The sequence below is a fragment of the Falco biarmicus genome, chromosome 8 (genome assembly GCF_023638135.1).
Source record: "Falco biarmicus isolate bFalBia1 chromosome 8, bFalBia1.pri, whole genome shotgun sequence".
Lineage (NCBI taxonomy): Eukaryota > Metazoa > Chordata > Aves > Falconiformes > Falconidae > Falco > Falco biarmicus.
Window position 1 is genome coordinate 15,925,938 of NC_079295.1, and position 20,171 is coordinate 15,946,108.

At 37.6% G+C, this 20,171-nt stretch overlaps 1 protein-coding gene across 5 annotated transcripts in view; it reads right to left on the reverse strand.

Moving 5' to 3' along the window:
- Positions 1-20,171, reverse strand: part of PARD3B (par-3 family cell polarity regulator beta) — a 413,289-nt gene that overhangs the window by 268,778 nt on the left and 124,340 nt on the right. For all 5 annotated transcript variants that reach the window (XM_056349156.1, XM_056349159.1, XM_056349157.1 and 2 more), the window contains exons 3-4: positions 19,479-19,650; positions 2,111-2,220 (exon numbers count right to left, since the gene is read on the reverse strand). In XM_056349156.1, coding sequence (XP_056205131.1) covers positions 2,111-2,220; positions 19,479-19,650 — 282 coding nt within the window. The remainder of the gene's footprint in view (positions 1-2,110; positions 2,221-19,478; positions 19,651-20,171) is intronic.

The window sequence follows — 20,171 nt, forward strand, 5'->3', positions numbered from 1 at the left end:
TCTCCTAGAGTCAAATCAGTGCTGTCTTCAGAGATTTATATGATAATCACCTCTCAAAGATCTGATCAACTACTGGTGTATCAGTACATACTGTATAAGACAGTACACAGTCTAACTAAAGAGTATTTCTACACAGAGTCAAACTGCCAGTTCTACACGTGCCAAACACCAAAATGCCAGAAGTGCCAAAACAATTAAACTAATTATGGAAGTCAGTTTCAATTACAAAATGACTGCTAAGATAATTGTGGCATAAATACAGAGACTTAATTTTTACTATGTGCATGGAAAATTGTTTCATCTACCAGCAGCACTGTTTTTTCTTACTCGCATGTGACTACAAGGAAGCAGTTTAATGTGAAAGAAATGTGTTTGTGACAAGAGGAAATGCAGTATTTCTTTTAAATTTCCAGTAGCAACATACAGAACAAATTAATTTTCTCTAAACATTGCTTTAAGACTTGCGTGAACGAGCACAGATATATTCGAAATGCAGTGCTCAGTTGTTTGTGCCATGTTTTTTCATTTGTCAGATATTGATTCTTCCCTGTGTTTTAAAACAATCTGTACCTAATTTAACCTATGTTATTTAAGCTTTCTATGCTTCCCAAAACATTATGCCAAAGCATATTTCAGTACGATTGATGAGAGTTTTAGAAATGGTAGTGTTGCAAAAATAAGAACTGGTGTAATGTATCTTGCTGTAACAGATTTTCACTTTAACAATAAAAACTTTCAACCTTCTGGGCCTTCCCCTCCTTGCATGACATTTAAAAAAATCTGACAGCCTTCTCCACTGTTATCTGTCCAGCTTTAACTGTTACCCCTACAGCTGACAGAGGGATGCTCTGTATTTTAGGCATAGAGAATTCCTTTAAGCCTAGAGGTTTTCTTGTGTACTGATGCAAGTCAGTGAAGCATGGTGAGGTTTTAGCCTCCAAGTATAACTGCAGTCCTCATATAATGGCATAAAACACACGTCACTGCTAATATTATATTTTAACAACAAACAAACAAACAAAATCCAAGAAAACAAAAACCTATCTCTCTGTCCTTGATGGTCAAAAATAAAGCATTCCAAATATGTCCTGAAATGCAACAAATTTCACCAATTCTTCCATATTATTGTTTTTTTCAATTTTCATGGTTATAAAATACCAGACAGTTCAGCATTACGTACTGACATTTTACACATTTCTTAACTTTGCAAAGGCAGTAAGGTCTGCACTGTTAACCAAGAATTCTTCTTTATATTTTCATTTATCAGACCAAGTCAGTATTTCATTTATACATAACTGCTCACAGCAAGCATCAAGAAAAACCTCTCAGCTCAAACAGGTCTGACAGATGATGGAAGACTTTCAAAGTTCATCTCCCTGTAACACCATAATGTACTTGGAGAGTTACTAGCACTTTTAAAATTGCAAATAATACAAGACATTGTAAAATAAGATGCACACACATTTGGCCATGCAAAGAGAAACAATGAACAGTCAACTAAAATCCTGTGTTGGCCTTCAGAATCAGAGTTAAGATCGAGACCCACAGAACATCATTTATATGCAAGTCATCTGACTTTCTATTTGCTTCCAGTTAAGTTCATGTGAAAGAAGTATGGCCTTAAATACATCACCTTCAGCTGAAAAGGTCCCTACCTCCAGCATGTGCTGCTGAACGCCAGTTCTTTCTTCCTGCTCTCTAATGTGCCAATACAGCCATTTGTGGAATCTTGTTATAAACTAGTTGTGATCTAGGCTGAAACATCGCCCTTGCACTAAACAAAGATGTTGGGAGTTTGAGTGGTTTTTGTTTTGAAATGAAAGAGCAATAGATTGGTTTAAACAACCGGGGGCAGTGAATTGCAACACTGTATAGGGAAGCTAAAGGGGAAAATGTGTAAATTTCAAACAGGTGCAACTGCACCATCATTTAAGCCAGCATTCATTTGGCATAAAGTTGTGCAGAAGCAGACCCACCTGAGCTTTCTAGGTAAACATCAGGTCTATGAAAAAGCTCTGTTCTGCTTGATACACTCATGTATCCCAGCTGACATTCAGAGATTCTAAAGAATTTAATCTTTTTATAAGTAGGCGAGCTACATGATACCTACTGCCACAACACGCTTGAGACTGTGGTCACTGGGATGAGAAGCACTTCGGTGGAAGTCAGTAGGTGGGCCCAAAGCCGGATCACTGCTCCTTCGTACTAGAAGTGGTGTGCCTAAGAGACAAAATAAAGAGTGATGGTTCAGTAGTGCTACAGGAACACAAGGTAAAGCTTCATGCAGCTTAACTAAGAGAGCCATACAGCACTCAAATATAAGTTTATCTGTGGCAATACCCACCTCGTAAGTTACTAGATATGATGGGGCTGTGCCATTTGGTATCAACTACACTGAAGAAATGAGAACATTTTAAACTCTGCCATACAGACTTTCATTTGTGAGCTGCTAAATTAGGTTAAAAGTGCTGACAAACAGGAGAAAAGGCACCTTCTCAGAAAAACACAAATAGTTGCATGTATCTGTGACCACATGTACCACCAAGTTCTGACAGGGAAATCATACGCTTGATCTGAGTAGTAACTGTGAACACAGGAGGAACTAGACTGCTATTGTTAGCTTCTACAACTGGTAGTGGTTGCTTAATTAAACCAGAATGTGGTCTAAAGCCTTTCACTCCACACTAAGGACAGCTTTCATTGTGCTGTGCTGCATTAACCCACCAAACTGGGATCTCACCATCTCATACTCAGTTGTTCCTTACTTTCTCCTGGTGTATGTCCAAAAGCCATACTAAGCCCCTGCTTGCCTCTCCCATACCTATTATACAAGCCCACATTTAACCTGTATGAAATGTCACCATTTTGAATATGATGGCATGACCATAAATATACAGTCATCATTTTTATTTCCATAAGCTCACAAGATGCAATTATCCATCACCATTACTTCTGTGCCATCCCAACCTAAGGCATAGAAATGACAGATCAGGCACAGGCTTTTGGGTACAGAGGCAGCTGAAGGATAACTGGATAACTCCCTACAATCACTTCATTTAGGTTCTAACATGCCTTGGGCTGGCTCTGCAGAGACAGCCTAAATAAGGATATAAAGAGGAGAAGGGGAAGAGGTTTTATTCACCCCAGATCTGCCTCCCACTACCGAGTGCCAGGATTCCCAGGGGACAGACGTAGGCAGCTGCATTCGTTTCAGAGAAGCTGTAGACTAAACAGCTTCCTCTTGCAGGCATCTCCAATTAGAATCACCAGCTACTCACGTCTATTCACATGTTGTCTCGGAATAACCTCAAAGCAGCTTCTAGCAACACAGCCATCCAGTTAGCATAATATACTATAAAACACTCCCTGCAAAACTTCCAGGTGGGGCAAGAGAGAAAACAGCTTTAGTAATGTAAGAAAGGAACTTCTCACATTATCCAAAATGAAATTAAACAAAAATGATCCCCCCCCCCTTCCAAAATAATTTATCCATAGGTAAACAAAAAAAATGAGGCAAACACTGGTCTAAGATAATTTTTCAAATGTTGCGAGTGAAAATAACATTATAACTATCAGTTACAATATTAATTACATTGGCTGGGACTGACGGCAATCATAATTACTGGAGCTATAATAGAAGTTTGAACATGCAACGGTTTCCTCATTAGAATGGTGATAACAAAGTTGGAGTGACTGTACCACATCCACTTTCAGGACAACTTTAATTACAGTTACCAGCACTTGATGTTGAGGAAAAACCAGAGAATCTAATGCTCTTACCCTTCCTCATAGTGAGCAACAGTTTCTATATGCAGGTTACCCCTTCTAATGTCCACTTATGCAGGGAATCAGTATAAAAAGCAAAAGTGAGATAAATTTGTGTCCTGGTATTGAGGGAATGATCAAAAAATCAAAGGTGAATGTTGCTTTTTGCTCCAAGCGATTATCATCTTGATACCAATTGCTATGCATGTTTTCACAAGGAGATTCTGAAGAAAGGAATTGGTCACCAAAATTTGTTCATTTTGTGTGATTTTTCCAAAGGTGTCAGTAGGTCAAAAGGAACCAAATCTCTCCACTCAAATATTCCTGTTCTTCACATGGTGCTAAAGAGAAATTTTTCTCTCCTCTAACCACATTTGATAAAGTGTATAAAAGCTAAATCCAAAAAGTGTTGGATTTACGTTACTCCCTTCTTTAAAATAAATACTTAAAATATTTTTTCCATGTATGACCAAAGTGTTTCTGGTGACCCGTATCCAATTTTCAGTCTCTCTTCAATACAACAGTTCAAAAACAGATGCTGAGAAACTTTTGTATGATTCAGCATAATTTAGCCTCCAGCTCCTTTTGACATAAACAGCAACAGTACAGATGTTCTTGCTAAACTACTAGAAAGCTCTTTGCAGTGGCACCTTTTTTGTAAAACTTTCACAACTCAATGAGTCATACTCAAATTTCAAATTAAAACGTACTATTGCTTATACTCTTTAAGGCAATCAACCTAGCTTCTTTTCTCGTTTTTGGCCTCCTTCCACAGCAGGAAATCAACAGTAACCCAAAGCGGGTAAAAAAAATTCCCCACAGTCAACTAAAGAGACCAAAGATAGGGACAAGTGGGGGTGGGGGAGTGGGAAACAACCTACCCAAAAAGATCACTTATATCAAGCTCACTCGTCCCAAAGCCAACACTGAAATTAGATTTCTCCTTTTCCTGCGCTGTCTCCTACAACCAACCCCTCATTTCTCTCTCATTCCTCTGGCTGAGAGAAAGATGGAAGTCTCTCAATCACTGTGACTGCTGGGAGACAGGACCCTCATTTGTTCCCGAGCCTCCCAGCTCACACAGCAGTTGAAAGATGGCTCCTTTACTGCACCACTCACATAATGCCTGTCTACTAAGACCAGACCATACTTCAGCACTTCGGTCTGCTCCCTGTATTCAGTGCTGCAGGGTGCTGTTTTTAGCACACCCCCCTGTCCTCAGTTTTGAAAACCACCTTTTATTTGCTTTCTGCCACCGTTTTCTACAGAAACCGAAGCAAATTACATTATCCAATTCTCAGTTTACAGCTGTCTGAACTTTGAAACCGAAGTCTGCAGCAGCAGTAGGGCTGGAGAGAATACTGTTCTCCAATTTGGGAATATGGCCTTGCAGCTATTTGATTCCTTTTTATTCCTGCAAGCTTTTGCTTATTGTCATGAGGCTATGAAATTTATGGTGCTCCTCTGGAATGCCTCCCTACTTGCACAAAAACAACTGGACTTTTCGACCACTGTCTGTAATGCTTTCTCTTTTCTCCTAGTTTGTTACAAATTTTAGGGTCCTACAGATCATTTTCTTGTTGAAGAGAAAACCAGAGTCTATTTTCTTAACTTCTAAAAATATGTTTGCGGACATACAACATCGTTTCTTTTATAAAGACACCACAAAGCGTAACATCTCTGTGAACCAAGTCAGCTGTAGACTTTAGCTGAAGTTATCCAAAACAGTCCCACTGGCCCTTATTTTACATGCATACACAATAAAGACACTGGAGCATGAAAACCACCTTTTATTTGACAAAAGTAAATTGAACCAAAATGCCCTCTAATAGGGGAAAACAAACAGCAAGCAGGAAGAGAAGATGAAAGACCTGAGAAGTGGTACTCTCCCACTTAGCGGGGAGAATTGCTTATTCTCTTTCAGGAGACAGCAGCTCTCTGAGCTACCTAACTCTCCTCCATCTCCTCTTATCTCCTCTGTGGCTCAGGCTGCTCCCTGCCATAAGAACACCCTCCCTGCTGCTCAGTGCATCCCAGCCCACACTTCTGCAACCTCCTTCCCTTTTTCAGCCTCTCCCTGCTTCTTCTATACCACACACGCCGGGCTCCTGAAAGCCAAGCATGCTCCCTTGCACTCCGGAAGAGAGAAACCTCTCCAAATCCCACTGCCCAGGACTCAGCCTGACTCACGAGTTGGACCACATCCATTATACATACATACCTTGAATTTGTTCATCCCTGTCTTCCTTAGATATGGATAAAATGTACTGAAAAACTACCACTGATACCATTTATTACAAAAATACTATAGACAATCACCCACATTTACTTAAGAGATTATTGTGTTTTCTTCTGTAAGGAAACAGAATGTTGCCTTTTTCCTTACTGTTTTCCTTTTGCCATGCTGTGTTTCCATGTTATTCAACTCATGCTCTTGCATTTGTGCTGAACTTTTACAACAACCAGTGTAAGCTCAAACAAAAAATTCGTCTTTTCTCTGAATGATGAGACACACTAAAATCTCCTTTCTGCATACCAAGTTGATCATACAAACATGTTATTTACAAGCACTACTGTTTCATGCCAGAGTAGCTCTTCATATTTTGAACTAAGGAATTCAGTTAAAAAAAAAAGTTATCCTCATCTTGCTGCATTGCATCAGTAATTTACAAATAATGAAAATTCAAACACATGCCCAAAACTAAATTTTTTTTCATGATGACAGCTTTCAACCTCAGTCATTTCAGGGTGTATTTCCCCTTCTTTCAAAATTTGCACAGAGTACCTTCTATGACAGTACCACAGCACCTTTTAAGCACGTGTTGATGTCTCAGCCTTATTCACAATATATACTCTTTGACAAAGCTCATGAGAAAAAGTCCTGCAGCTTTCCTTCCTTAAACTCTGTATTGTTTACTTTCCAGCCATGTAGATTGATCTTTTCCTTTTGCTAGCATCACCCTCAAAAATTAGTATCTACACAGACCCATGGTTAACAGTGTATTTTCCCTGAACTCTTATGTTTTGGAAATATTTTTTAACTGCAAATATGGTTGAAACAAGCATATGGTAGAGACCACACTTCAATTTAAATTGGTTACATTAAAAAAAAAAAAAGGAGATAAGTTCTGCCATTTGTGCACAATTAAAAACTGAAAACTTGCATCAACACAATGGCAAAAGAAACATGGCATGTATGCCATGCCAGACTAAATCCTATTTTCTTATTTTACTTCCTTTTTAAATTTCACCAAGAAGCCGTGCACAGACATTAACACGTACCCTGAATAGGAGTGCACCCTGCCTCATTTCACTTAAGTGCACTGATGGACCAAAAATCAGCACCTGAGTTTAAGAGGGGGCTGACTAACCAGAAGTGATGCGTTTAAGAACACTGTGCAACAGCAGGTAAACAACGTAAGGTTTGGAATTCTGGATCTGAACATGTTCAGGGGAACTTTGGAGCTCCAGCTGTCCCTGCTGGGGTCCCCCTAAACTCTTCAGAGTCTCTGGGCTCTGAGTCCTGGCATCAGATTTGATGCCTAAATTTAGACAGCTGAGTACCACTCAGGGTGACCACTACCACAAAAAAAAGATTATTCCAAACCTTTAATTTGCTCTTTTGCTCTTAAGCCTCCTTTTTTCCTCCTACAAAAGCACAATTCACCTCCAGGCTGAAATCCTTTTATCTTTTGGGATTTAGGTTGCAGGTTGCTGTTACAACACCAAATGCAGAAAACTGCTGAAGACAGCCAGAGTTCATAACCCACGAGCATTTTTGGTAGGCTGTGTTATCTATCATGCAGTCAGATTACATACTAAAATTTTATTTGAGCATTGCTTCAGGTGCAAACACTCTCAAATGACTCTTGGGTAAGGTGACAAATCAAGGAACACAGGAAATGCAAGCACATGTGTTACCACTGGCACAGTGGCCACCAACATATTATGAGGATTTTTTGGTTTGCTTGTTTTTCCAGGTAACAAGGAAGAACTATTTTAGAGAAGAACAAAAGAAACACTTGGACAGAAAACCATAAATGTGTAGAAAGAGATTTACAATAAAACATCTACACAGTTAAAGTCATAATTTTAAATTCTGCTCCTGCATATAAAAATGCTGACTATGATGAGGAAAAAGCCGTCCATCAAGTATGTATCAAACTGTCAACTGTTAAAGGCCACACCAATGACAATTACTCTGCTGCCTGCTTGCAAATTACACTTGCCTGGACAGGCAGACAAATTATTTTCTCATCTGTATGTGCCTCAAAATATTTTTTAAAGCTCCTTCTCAGCGAATCGCAATGAAATTTCAAGTCAGAGTTGAAACAAAACACCATAAAGACTATATGCATACACACACAAATGCCAAATTGCACTTTAGCATAGACTATCCTTAGATCAACAACCTCTGAGCAGACACAATGAAAACAACACCACTTAAACCAGGAAGTCAGAATTACTTTTAAACCGGTTCAGTCATGAAATAGTTCAGGCACTGGAAACAAAATATTACAAGCAGGACAGTAATTTATATTTAAATATAGGAAAGGTCCTTAACGTATGCTTATTTTTATCAGAAAATTTTCACGTTAACAGGCACACAGTCAGTACTGCCAGTCAGCGCTTTTTGAAAGCACTAGGCCATCACTGGGGGTAAATCTGGTCACCCTCAGATTTATTGCTTACCACCACCCCAGGCATCAGGTAATGGTACTGCTGTGTACTTCAAATGTAGCTGACATGAGCTTGTACATTCTACCTTGTGATAGGACTGTACCACTGCTTTTTATTTTTTAAATATGTAATGAACCAACGATGTGACTTTTATGTTTAAAGCTAACTTAAATTGCTCATAATAGCACCTATCAATACAATTTCAGATCTACAGCTATCTGTTCTTTCCAAAGTGCATACTGCACTTTTTAAATTCCCATGGATATAAGATTAGATTAATGAACTAGGATGATGTAACGGTTAAAGACAATTGACTTAAAACTATAAACAGATGAAAATCCATTTCCAACAAGCTCTCTTTTACATATTAACTCAATGCAGAACAAAGTATTTCCCTATCACACTAAAAATGAGGTGTAATTTTTCTTACAAAGAAAACCAGAAGCAATCGCTTACAAGTAAATCCCAGTAAAGGCTTTAAACAGAGGCTGTTTTGGAGTGGTGTTCTTTGGTGCATAAAGTTCAGAAGAACTACTTTCTCTGGTTGTATGTGCTGTAACATACTAAGTCAGATTTCAGTTATCGAGCACAAGAACTTTTCTCACTTTTTATGACCAGAATTAAATTTATTTGGTGTCATCGTTGTCAGAAATGATGCTTAATGAAACCGCTATGGAATATTTACAGTTACAGCTTTTGGAGTTTCAAAAACGGGCATGTAAGAATCACCTACATTCTTTCAGTAATGAAGTTAACCTAGATCCCATTTTAGGATAAAAATCCACATCCATTTGAAAAGAAATTAATCACTTCATAAGTCACTAGGATACGTATGTATCTACAGAAGATGTGAGAGCAATGCTGCTACTTTCTCCCCGTTTCACAGTTTCTCTCAAGAAGACTTCCAGCTGAAGGACAGGACTTCAGTTTGGATCTTAATCAGGTACTCTCTTCTTACACTTAAGAATACTCACAATACACATCAGATCTAGAGTAATTTCAGGATCTTCTCACCTCTATCAACAGAGGGTTCCTAATTTCAGCTCCTCATGATGCTGACAGGGAGCACCTAGAGTTTACTGGAGTGCTCAGAGGACTATTACTCTGCTCCAAAGGGTCTTGGTTCCAAGGCACCACGCAGAAAAGACCAAGCAGAGGGGAAGGAGATGCAGCAGAATCACCCTGGCACAAGGATTAATCATCTCAGAACAGGGAGTTGAGATTTTTGTTTCCTAACCCAAGCTCTAGTAAAATGTGCAATTTTATCCTTGCTGGGCAGATTGATCATGAGCTTTATGACCACACACTGGCCATTACCAACAAGAATCAGCACTTTCCACTGCAAGCCAGGCTTTCTCTTATTCTTGTCCAGGTGAAACATTTTTGTGAATCACACCATCACTGTGCACCCAACTGGTGTACATCCTCCAATCTCCAGCTTGAGACACAGGATTAAAAATTAGAGCACCTCCAAACATTTTATGTTTTTTAAGTATCATCTGGGGAAAAAAAAAGTGTTACATTAGAATTTCCCTACACATGCATGAAATTTTTGGGGGATTGGCGTTTTGGTTTTTGGTTTTTTTGGTTGTGGGTTTTTTTTTTCTTTCTTTCTTTTTAAATGTAATCTCTTTCAAATGGCATTCAGATGTCAATGGAAACTAAACTTTAGATATACTTAAAAACACCAGTCGTCTCAGTCATCCAACTTGCTGGACACAGCAGAAAGTATTCATCCTATTAAACTGACTTTTTTTTTAAGCAGCATATTATCTGTAGTTACTGAATTTAAATCAATCATTTTAGGCTAATATATCCTATAAGATTTTAAAACTAATAGATCTCAGACTCTCGCACCTCATTTTTATTCACAGATTGAAAGGTGAAAATAAGCATTTCTTCTATTTCAATTCCCAGCCCATTTCTCAACTTCAAATGAAATACTTAATGAACTGTACTAGTTGAATAAACTGACAGAAAGAAAATATTCTGTGCACCTGCAAAAGAGGCCACACTGCCAAAAGCTGGTTTAGCACTTCAGCTAACATCAGTTACAGGTGCTTATGCAGTCACTTTTCCACCATTCAACAGTTTAATTTTCTTTAAAACTTTGGCAGCTAAACTGTACAGCTTGAATATCACTTTGGTAGCATTTCATTGCTAGTAGTAGAGTAGCATATACATTTTTTCTAATATTTTAATGGCATTTTAAAGGAGTATCACAAATTATGGCACCAGTATAGTTTTTTTAATATTTAAATATGACCTGTATTTTATATATCTGATCTAAATTACAAACCATTTCTGTTTTGACCTTTCTTTAGAAAAGAAGTCTTGTTATGCTAATTTTTTATTCTGGTCATGATAAACTAGTTTTAGTCTCAAATTTCAAACTTCTTCCTGCCAATTTTAAAAGACATTAAGATAAAATAGTGAAACCTCCTGAACTTGAAAGTTTCTGCGAGGTTTCAAGGAGCAATAGGAACACACGAGCAGCTCTATTGGCTCCACCTCAGCTATTATCCCACATCTAACAGTGGCAGGAAATACTTGGGGAGAAGGCGTAACAAGGCATTGTATCCTACCAGCTTGCAAAAAACACGATGTTTGAAAGATCTCTAATCAGAGCAGCCTCTAGACCACTGTATTTTATCCGTCAAGTGATGAGCCACCACCTTTGAATTTGTCCAATTCTATTGTAACTCATTGATTTTTGGCTTGTAACACTGAATTACACAATTTAGTTGAATGCTTCATGAAGTTAATTTAGGGTTGTTTTGCTTTATAATCTGTTTAACGATTGTTCTGTTTGATACTCCTACTTTTTATGTGGCCAGGAAAGTGAATAATCATTCCCTATTAATCTGTCTTAACATTTAAAATGGTAAAATGACTATCTCTGTAGGAATTTTTTTTTAAAAGCTGTCCTCATTTTGGCTGGGATAGAGTTAATTTTCTTCTTAGTAGCTGGTATGGTGCTGTTTTGCATTTAGTATGAGAGTAATGTTGATAACACACTAATGTTTTAGTTGTTGCTAAGCAGTGCTTACTCTAAATCAAGGACTTTTCAAGCTTCCTATGCTTTACCCTCTATGTGAGGATGTGCAGAAGAGACTGGGAAGGAGCATGGGCAGGACAGCTGGCCTGAACTAGCCAAAGGGATATTCCACACCACAGAATGCCATGCTCAGTATATAAACCGGGGGAGTTGGCTGGGGGCTGCTGACTGCTCTCAGGGGCTGTCTGGACATCTGTCAGCAGATAGCGAACAACAGTATTATGCATCACTTGGTGGGTTTTCTCCCTTTGGGTTTTATTCCTCTCTCCCTCTCCACTACAATTATTATGGGGCAGGGGGGTGGGGTGGTGCATGTAGTTTGGTTTGGTTTGGGGTTTTCGCATTTTTTTCAATTATTAAACTGTTTTTATCTCAACCCACAGGTTTTACCTTTTTCCAATTCTCCTCCCTATCCTAACTCAGGACCTAGGTAAACCATTACAAGGATTCAATCACAGAGGGTCGTTTGTCCCTTTTTGTGGGAGAGTTAAAAAGAGATAACCAAAATACTCTGCCGGATTCATCTTTCTAGTGAACATACTACATCCTCCTTAATATCTACAGTGAACAGACTTCCCTCTAATGAAGGAATGAGTTACAAAAAGAAAAATATAAATCAACAGCCAGTGTGTCTATGGGAAAATTGGGAAGGAGGTGCATCTTTTGCCCACTATGTTCAGGAGTAGTAAACATAAAACTCTCCACTTTACTTGGCTGAGATTCTAGATATCTGTTGTGAAAAACAATCAAAATCTGAAGTGGCACTTCAAAGTAAAGAGACAAAAAATTAACTATCAACTAAGGCTCTTGAAAGGGTAAATTAAACAGAAAGCAACGAGAGCGCTAAATGGCAATGGGCAAACTGAATGAATCATTTAACTGTTATATGTAACTACTCTAATGACTTTCATAAAGATGGGTTCATCTGTATACTGGAACATGTTCATACAGACGCAAACAGTAAAGAATCGTTAGCAAACAAACATTACAAAAAATTGTGTAAAACTGTATTAGTTTGGTTTCTTAAGGAAAAAAAAAAAAAAAGGGTGATTACTACCTCAAGACCTTTAGTTGAAGTCCTATTTTTGTTAACTTGTACAATTTCAAACTATCAATCAGCCAAGCTTAGCAGGCTGATTTTCAACCTGAAATACACATTTTGCCATATTGCCTCAGAGGTAACACAGCACACAGTACTGTAGAGATTTATAAACATACATACACGCTCCTTTGTCTTACCTAGCACTACAGTGTACTGACAGAGGTTGCTCTATAGCCTTCCAGTACGTTTTGAAAGGCTACGCTATATCATCAACCTTCAGCTGCAAATACGTAGCTTACTAAGTGGGTTGGTCCGTTTCTTTTTAAGAGATACTACCTTAGAAACTAGCTATGCACCATAACAGCATATGAATACTTACAGCAACATTACAAAATTAGTAAAATAGACAAAAATCTGAGGAAAAAACTGACATCAAATAAAATGTGTCAAAAAGCAGTGTAGACTTTTGTAATAGAATTTATTCCATCATTCCAAGTCCCATTCATCACCTTCCTCAAAACTTCCCTGAGGTAATAAAAGGCTGGGAATTAACATTCAGAGAGCGACTCAGAAAAATGTATAACTTGTGATGGAAAAACATTTTTCTCCCTACTTAATATATTTTTATGGGGATACACCCTTGCCCCAAAGTACGGCACATTAAACCAAGTGCAAATGGAATAGAGACACGAGTAGTAATTGCTGAGAAACAATCTTTGGGGAAATTGGAGGCAGAGGGGCTATTAAAAAGAAAGGAGGTTCTTTAGTAACCAACTATGCACATAAATTTATTACCTACACTGCTACTAAATTCTGAGTACAGGGAAAGGAAGGAAAGACCAGCTTGTTTTCTGAATGGGCAACCAAAAGAGAAAAACACATGGAAAAAATATTTTTATATATTTTTTTTTTCCTATATCTTTAGAGAAAGCATTATTGTATTCTTTTGCTGCAATACAAAGACAAACTTTAGCTATGCTAGTGCAAAGCTCAGTTCCATGAATCAAGGACAACTAAGTAATACCAAGCTTAAGTCATGAGGTCAAAATATACCAAGCCTGCACTCTGACAGAGATGAAAAGTTACCTTCAAACCTTTAGCTTGCCTGAGAACAGATACAATTTGTTTTACGAACATAAGACAACTTTAATTGATCATCACAATTCTTTAAAAAGCAGATTAAATTGAATGCTGCAGGGGAGAAAAATTTATCAAGTATAGTTTCATCCTCAGAACACCTCTGATGAACAACACAGAACAACGTTTGATATCGCTACTATAAGAGCTGTCTTCTGGTGCAGAGAAACAGAATAAAGTCATATTTGCTTAAAGAAATAAGCAGTGTTGCCTCAAACCACAGAAGGCAGCACGTGCTTCCACAATTAATTTATTTTAAAACTTACTAATTTAAAAATGTTAATTTTCCCTGAGTCATACAGGAGAGAATTATTACGTGCATGTAGTACACTCAGTGTACTGACAACATCTGAACACTCAGCCAACAAACTGACACTGCAAGACTAAGATGACCAGGATAGCTTTCCTGTAAGAAAAACTCTTTCCTACTTACTCTGACACAGCATGTGTCCTGTATACAAGCATTAGCAACATTTTATCAAATGAACAATTTCAGTTCACAGCTGTTTTCTTAACTTTTAAAACCCACAACCTTGCTGTTTCCTCTGTATTTAAAAAAAATACACTGCCTGTATATCTAACTATCTCAACACCAACTTGAAAGAGGAAAACCAATCAAATAAATGCTGTTCAAAATGCCCCCAAGTCTACTTAGAATACTTCCACTTAAAAGCAGACAAGGAAGAGAAGGAATTCTGTCTGAGCTCTGATGCAGCACAGATCACATCCATACCCTGGAGGTAACAATTTAAGCCCTGTCAAGCTTATCAAGGGAGAATCTTCCAAAAACTCCTGAAGAGAATTTTATAACCTGCTATCAATAACTATTTTAAGCAATATTTATCTAACTTCAATTTTAACCAAACACTAGTAAAGGTATAAATTCATTAAGAAGCTAAATTTTATTGTAATAACCCAAGTAACCTAATTGCATCTGTTTCCCATAATGCTTGTGTTCAGAAAACAGCTTCAGGAATCTTCAACCCAATTCCCAAAGAATAGGAGAAAGAGGTAAGAATAATTAAAACAACAGAAAACCCATCATGGCGATACCTACAAATACCTCACTTTTTTCCCTGCCTTAGTATTCAGAAGTGACAAGTCTCACCAAATACTGTCTTCCTCCGGGCAAAATCATGACTACTTAACACCGAGGAGAGGAGCAAGAGAAAAGCAAGAACTAAGTTTGTGTGCACTCAACGATCATCTATCAACTAAAGCAAATGAAACACTAAGACAATCATGAAGGCATTTCCAGCTCAAAAAGACATGTCCATAAAATTAATCCTCTGTAAACAGTGCTCTCCTTCCTGCCCATATGGACTGAAAAGGGGAAAAACAAACCGATACAATGAAAAAACCAAAAAGGCTAAACCTCTTAGTTCTCCTTTCCTGTTCCACTACCTACCATGCCATTCAGGCATTTAGTTACCTGTACCATTCCTTGAAATTCATTGTAATGTCCACATCACTAGTGTAGTCTGAGTTCTGCTAACAAGGAACAGTCTCACAAGACAAGCTCTCTCTGCTGCCCGTTCACAACCATGTCCTCATGTTCTCTACTTACCCACAGAAATACCAAACCCAGTAGATCATTTCTTCACTATTTCAAACAGCTGATCAGACACATTAAATGGCTGTGTGTTTCTCTAAATTTTGTAATATTAACTAACAGCTGCTTTATTACCAATTCTATTGTAGCACAAAACATTCTTTACCCAATCATATCTTCTGTCAAATGGGGATTTTATTTTTTTAACAACAGGTCTATATTTATCTCTTTGTCAACTGAAACGCATACACCAAGAGTTTTAGTATTAAAAGAAAAAGGGTTTTTTTTATTTTAATTGAAGAAACTGGGTACAATTAACAAATCCCGGCCAGCCGTGATATTCTTTTGCACTATACTTCAATTATGGACAAAAAATAGAAAGGGAACTGGAGGTGTAACTGAACCCAAGGCCCCTCTGCAGAATCTACTATCAGTACTCTCCTGCTCACTAAACTAAAAAAGGTAGATATTTAGATCTACACTGAACAGAAACAAAATAAGCAATGCCCCTTCCCCGTCTTCATGTTTCTACAGAAATACAGCACTACTTGTCCAGACAAGAATGAAGGCAGCACTGGTACTTCGCAAAGACTATGGTCATTGGGTACCCGTGCGAAAGTACACATGACAATCATTAGGTTTTCATCTACATCTGAATGGATGATGACAGGTTTCAGTAAGTGTTACATCCCCTGAGTATGCAAAAACTGTGGCGAAACTCCTACTTCACTGTGCTTAACAGGAAAATACTACGATGCAAAAAACACTACCAAATTGAGACCTACATACCTAACAGAATTACTGTGTTTCCCTCAATTTCATCCCTGAGTATCAGAAACTGCAGTAAAGCCTTTTCAGCTGTAAGAAACTATCAGGTATTGCTTACTTTGCAGTCTGAATTCAGCCACTGTCAGCAACACCACCTGATAACCCAGCTCTGCAGGGGAAGGAGGAAGGCACCCACGTATGCACCTCACCTTACGTTATGGACACAGCAGATACTGTGCTCACGAACAGTTACAGTCTTCCTGCATTTTTCCTAAACTGAATATAAGAGCCCACAGTTTCACCTATTTGACAACACAGAGTTAGCTTCAAAAGTACAGAAGCATACATTTCAGGGAAAACAAATAGCTGAATTATTTCCTGAACTGTTTTAAGAAGATACATGCCAAGTATTAAAGAAGTAATCTGATAATAAGTAAAACAACAAACTAACTTTGTTTCCTCCAACATTTTGCCAGTATGTGGAAGCAATATAAGGTACTTCTAGCTTTCAAGTCAAATGTAAGATTGAAAGTGAGCTAGAATAAAAGCAAAGTTACAGGTGATAAAGGAAAAGATAAGGGTAATAACTACATAACAGAAAAACTACGACTTCAGACACACTCAAGTCGATCAGTATTCTAAATAGCACCGACCACCAAAAAAAAAAACCCCTAAAAGAAGTAATCATACAATAAAAATAAAAAAAAAAAATCCCTCATCATTGCCAGCTCTACCTAGCCAGTAAAGGCTTTAAAACAAGTTAGTTTTATGTTATACCTAAACAGGATCAAATACACAATTTATAAAAAAGTTCGAAGGCAGTAGCTCAAGTGAATTTTCAAAATCAGTACTGATCCTCTCATTTTTAAGAACAAGTCTCTAGTTTCACATGCTTATTAAACATCAAGCTCTAAGAATTCTCTAAGCAGGTCACAAAATGGACATTGTTTCTATGTAAAACTGCGGATCTGGTTTCAGAGAATATAAAACACTCAACAGAAATTAATAGGCAAAATTGTTCCACAACCTGACAATTTATGTAACAACAGACTCCCTGCATTTATCGCTAAAGGCATTCTGCAAAAATACTGTAAAGGGCAGGCACATGACAGTTCCCGAAGCACAGCCCTACCATGGAAAGCAACACTTGCTCGCTGTGTAGATATTTAATCACATGCTTGCTCCCAAACCAAGAACAGCTTTTTTAAATTATTATTATTTCTTTCTGCTAGCAAGCGTGAGTCAATTCAATAATCAGACAGAGAGCCAAACTATTGTGGTTCATGCATCAATGATATGGATGCAACCAAATTGTCCTTCTATTTCTTCTTTTACTTTTCAATTTGCCCCTAGTGGAAAGAGGAACATAATTTAAGGTTCAGGGACTTGTACAGAAAAGATAAAGTCAAAAATTAAATCTGAAGAACTGCAATCCATGATGTAAAATCCAAAAGAGGAAACAATTACATTTTGGAGTGTGGACTGAGTTTACAGGACTGACAGGTAGAAAAATCTTTCATTTACCTTGTAAAATAAAACAATCTGAAAGAGAACTGTTGAGACATACACATTATATTTAAGTTCTCTATTTCAAGAAGCAAGCACCCATCTAAAACTTAAAATGTGTATATATATATATATAAAGTATTGCACTGAAAACAAAATAGAATCCTAATTGGTTGATCTTCTCACGTTCTATTTCATCTCCTTTACACTCTATAGCTGAAAGATTCCATAAACGCCATGAAAACTGAACTACGTGATAGCTTACTGCTGAGCTCAAGAACTCTAACATTTGACTGTTTTACATAAAATTGTGTAAGGCTGAAGTGTTCTTCTCTCCAGCCCTCGATTTACACACAACAGTATGCTAGACAGACCACTCTCAATGATTTTTTTTTTTTTTTTTTTAATATGGCTCAGAAGTATATGGAGAACAATTTCTTTCCAAAACGTGTTAAAATGTGTTTACAATGTTATTTAAAAATATGCAATAAATGAAGTGGCAAACCATTCAACCATTGAACCTTTAGCCACAAGCTCTTCCGTAACTCATGCTTAACAAAACGACAGCTCAATCTCATAGAAGTTATGGCAAGAATAAGTTTTTTCCTAAAATTTTTAGGTATGAGAAATTCCTGTGTGTCATTAAATATAGAAAAAAAAATTCTATGTTCTAGAATATAAAGAAAATAGAAGTGATCCATTAATACAGAAGTTTGAGTCTAAAAATTTTCATGCAGCTTGAATTTCAGTATTTTCTACATAAGGCACAAAAATGAGCAGAGACTTCTGTTAGAAATTAAGTTACATACCCTCATCCAGTAAGCTTTATTAGAAATTTTATTTTAGCTCATTGTTTTTGTTAATCAGCCTTTTTACTTTAAAAATGTAATTAAAATAAACAGATAAGTGAACATACAGTTTCTGAAATCTTACCGCAGCCCTTTATACCCAGAAATTTTACTGCATGCCATTAGGAGACTGCCAGCAGTACTCAAGAACACCATGCTCTCTGGTGGACTGCAGAGAACCCTCTCCTGACCGCTACTCATTTGCTAAATGCTGTCAGTGTACTACTGCTTTACACATAGAAAGCAAGAGTATTGAGCTTCAATCTGTTTTTGAAAGCTTGTATATCTAGTATCTAGGTGACAGCTAAGCTTGCTTCTCAATCCAAGAAAGCATTTCAAACTGCTTTGTGTTCACAACGTACAAGACTTTAGGTCTTTATAATTGGAAACCAGTGCATGAACTCTTGGCCTGCCAGGCACGCTGAAACAACACAGGGGACCAGAGTTGCAGCACTTCACACAGTACCTTCTGATATAAGAGGAACTCAAACAGAAGCCTCTCCTAATCACAGTTTGCTCACCTGAAAGTCAGATAGGCAAACAGACCCTTCTGTGCAACTTCTTCAAAGGCAAAGAGCTGAACTGTTTGCAATCAGCATCTCCTCCTTTCTACCTCCCACCCCCAAAACAGGGTATTAGCTCAGATAATCAGTAAAACTATTTGCACGCTGCAGTTTTACACTCATTGAACCCAGGTTCCTCAATAAAAATGCTGGGTTTAGTGGTTTTTTTCAATGACTTTGTTACTTGAAAACACTACATAGGTTTTACCTCTTCTGCTCTCAGAAGATTACAATGAATGATTATCAGCAACCTACCCAATGAAAGAAAGGAGAGAAAAAGGAACACCAGCTGTAGGGATGGGCATAATAGCAGGATACAAGGCTTAGGTGCAAATTTGTCATGCTCAGTTGCAGTCTTCAACATCAATTGTTCAAAAGCCCAGCTTTTGTCATTGTAATTGTCTTCACTGAACTGCAAGGCAAACAATGGGGTGCTAAAGAAATTCTTTAAATACATAAGATTGGACTACAGACGTACTCAGAAAAGAAAAAAAGAAATAAGAAAGTACTATATATTGGTCAAAGAATCAAAAAAATATTCATGCAAAGATATACATACCCAGTTTTAGGGCAGAAGGAGTCACTTCAATCTCACCACCAACTGGCTGAAAGGCTGCTAGCTGAGCCGCTACCTCCGTCTCAAAAGAGCCTGGGCTATTTCTGTCTGTCAAATTGCCATTGGTGCCATCAGTCTTACGCTGAGTTTCTTCCTCATCATAAACAGCAATCAGCTATCAAAGCAAAAGACAATACAGTTTGTGTATTTAAAGTGTTCCCAAAATTCACCTTTTTTTTTTTTAAAAAAAAAAGAAAAAAGTAAAACTTATCCTTCTTTAGGAGTACAAAAACAATGACCTTATTTCAGAACAGCTAACGATAAACATACAAATTCAGGAAAACACATACATTTGTGTTTAAATACATTGACTTCAATATGACTTAAGTATATGCTTCAGCACTGCCCTGTGCTGACGTGCTTTTCTCAGAGGTAGCACGCTACCATTAGTGAGCATTTTACATCATTCCAAAACATTTAGGGATGAACATGCTTAAAAACACAGAACAGTATTTAATTCTTGGGAGTGAAGGTTGCTATTATTTAAAAAAAAAATAGTGCTACTGACTGACGCACTGCACAAGGGTAACACAACCATGGAAGCTGTGATGTGTAAGCAAATACATGTTTTATTTTTAAGTACCTGATAATTACACTCCAAGGACAAGATACACCCAGCACAGTGACAGAGTGGTG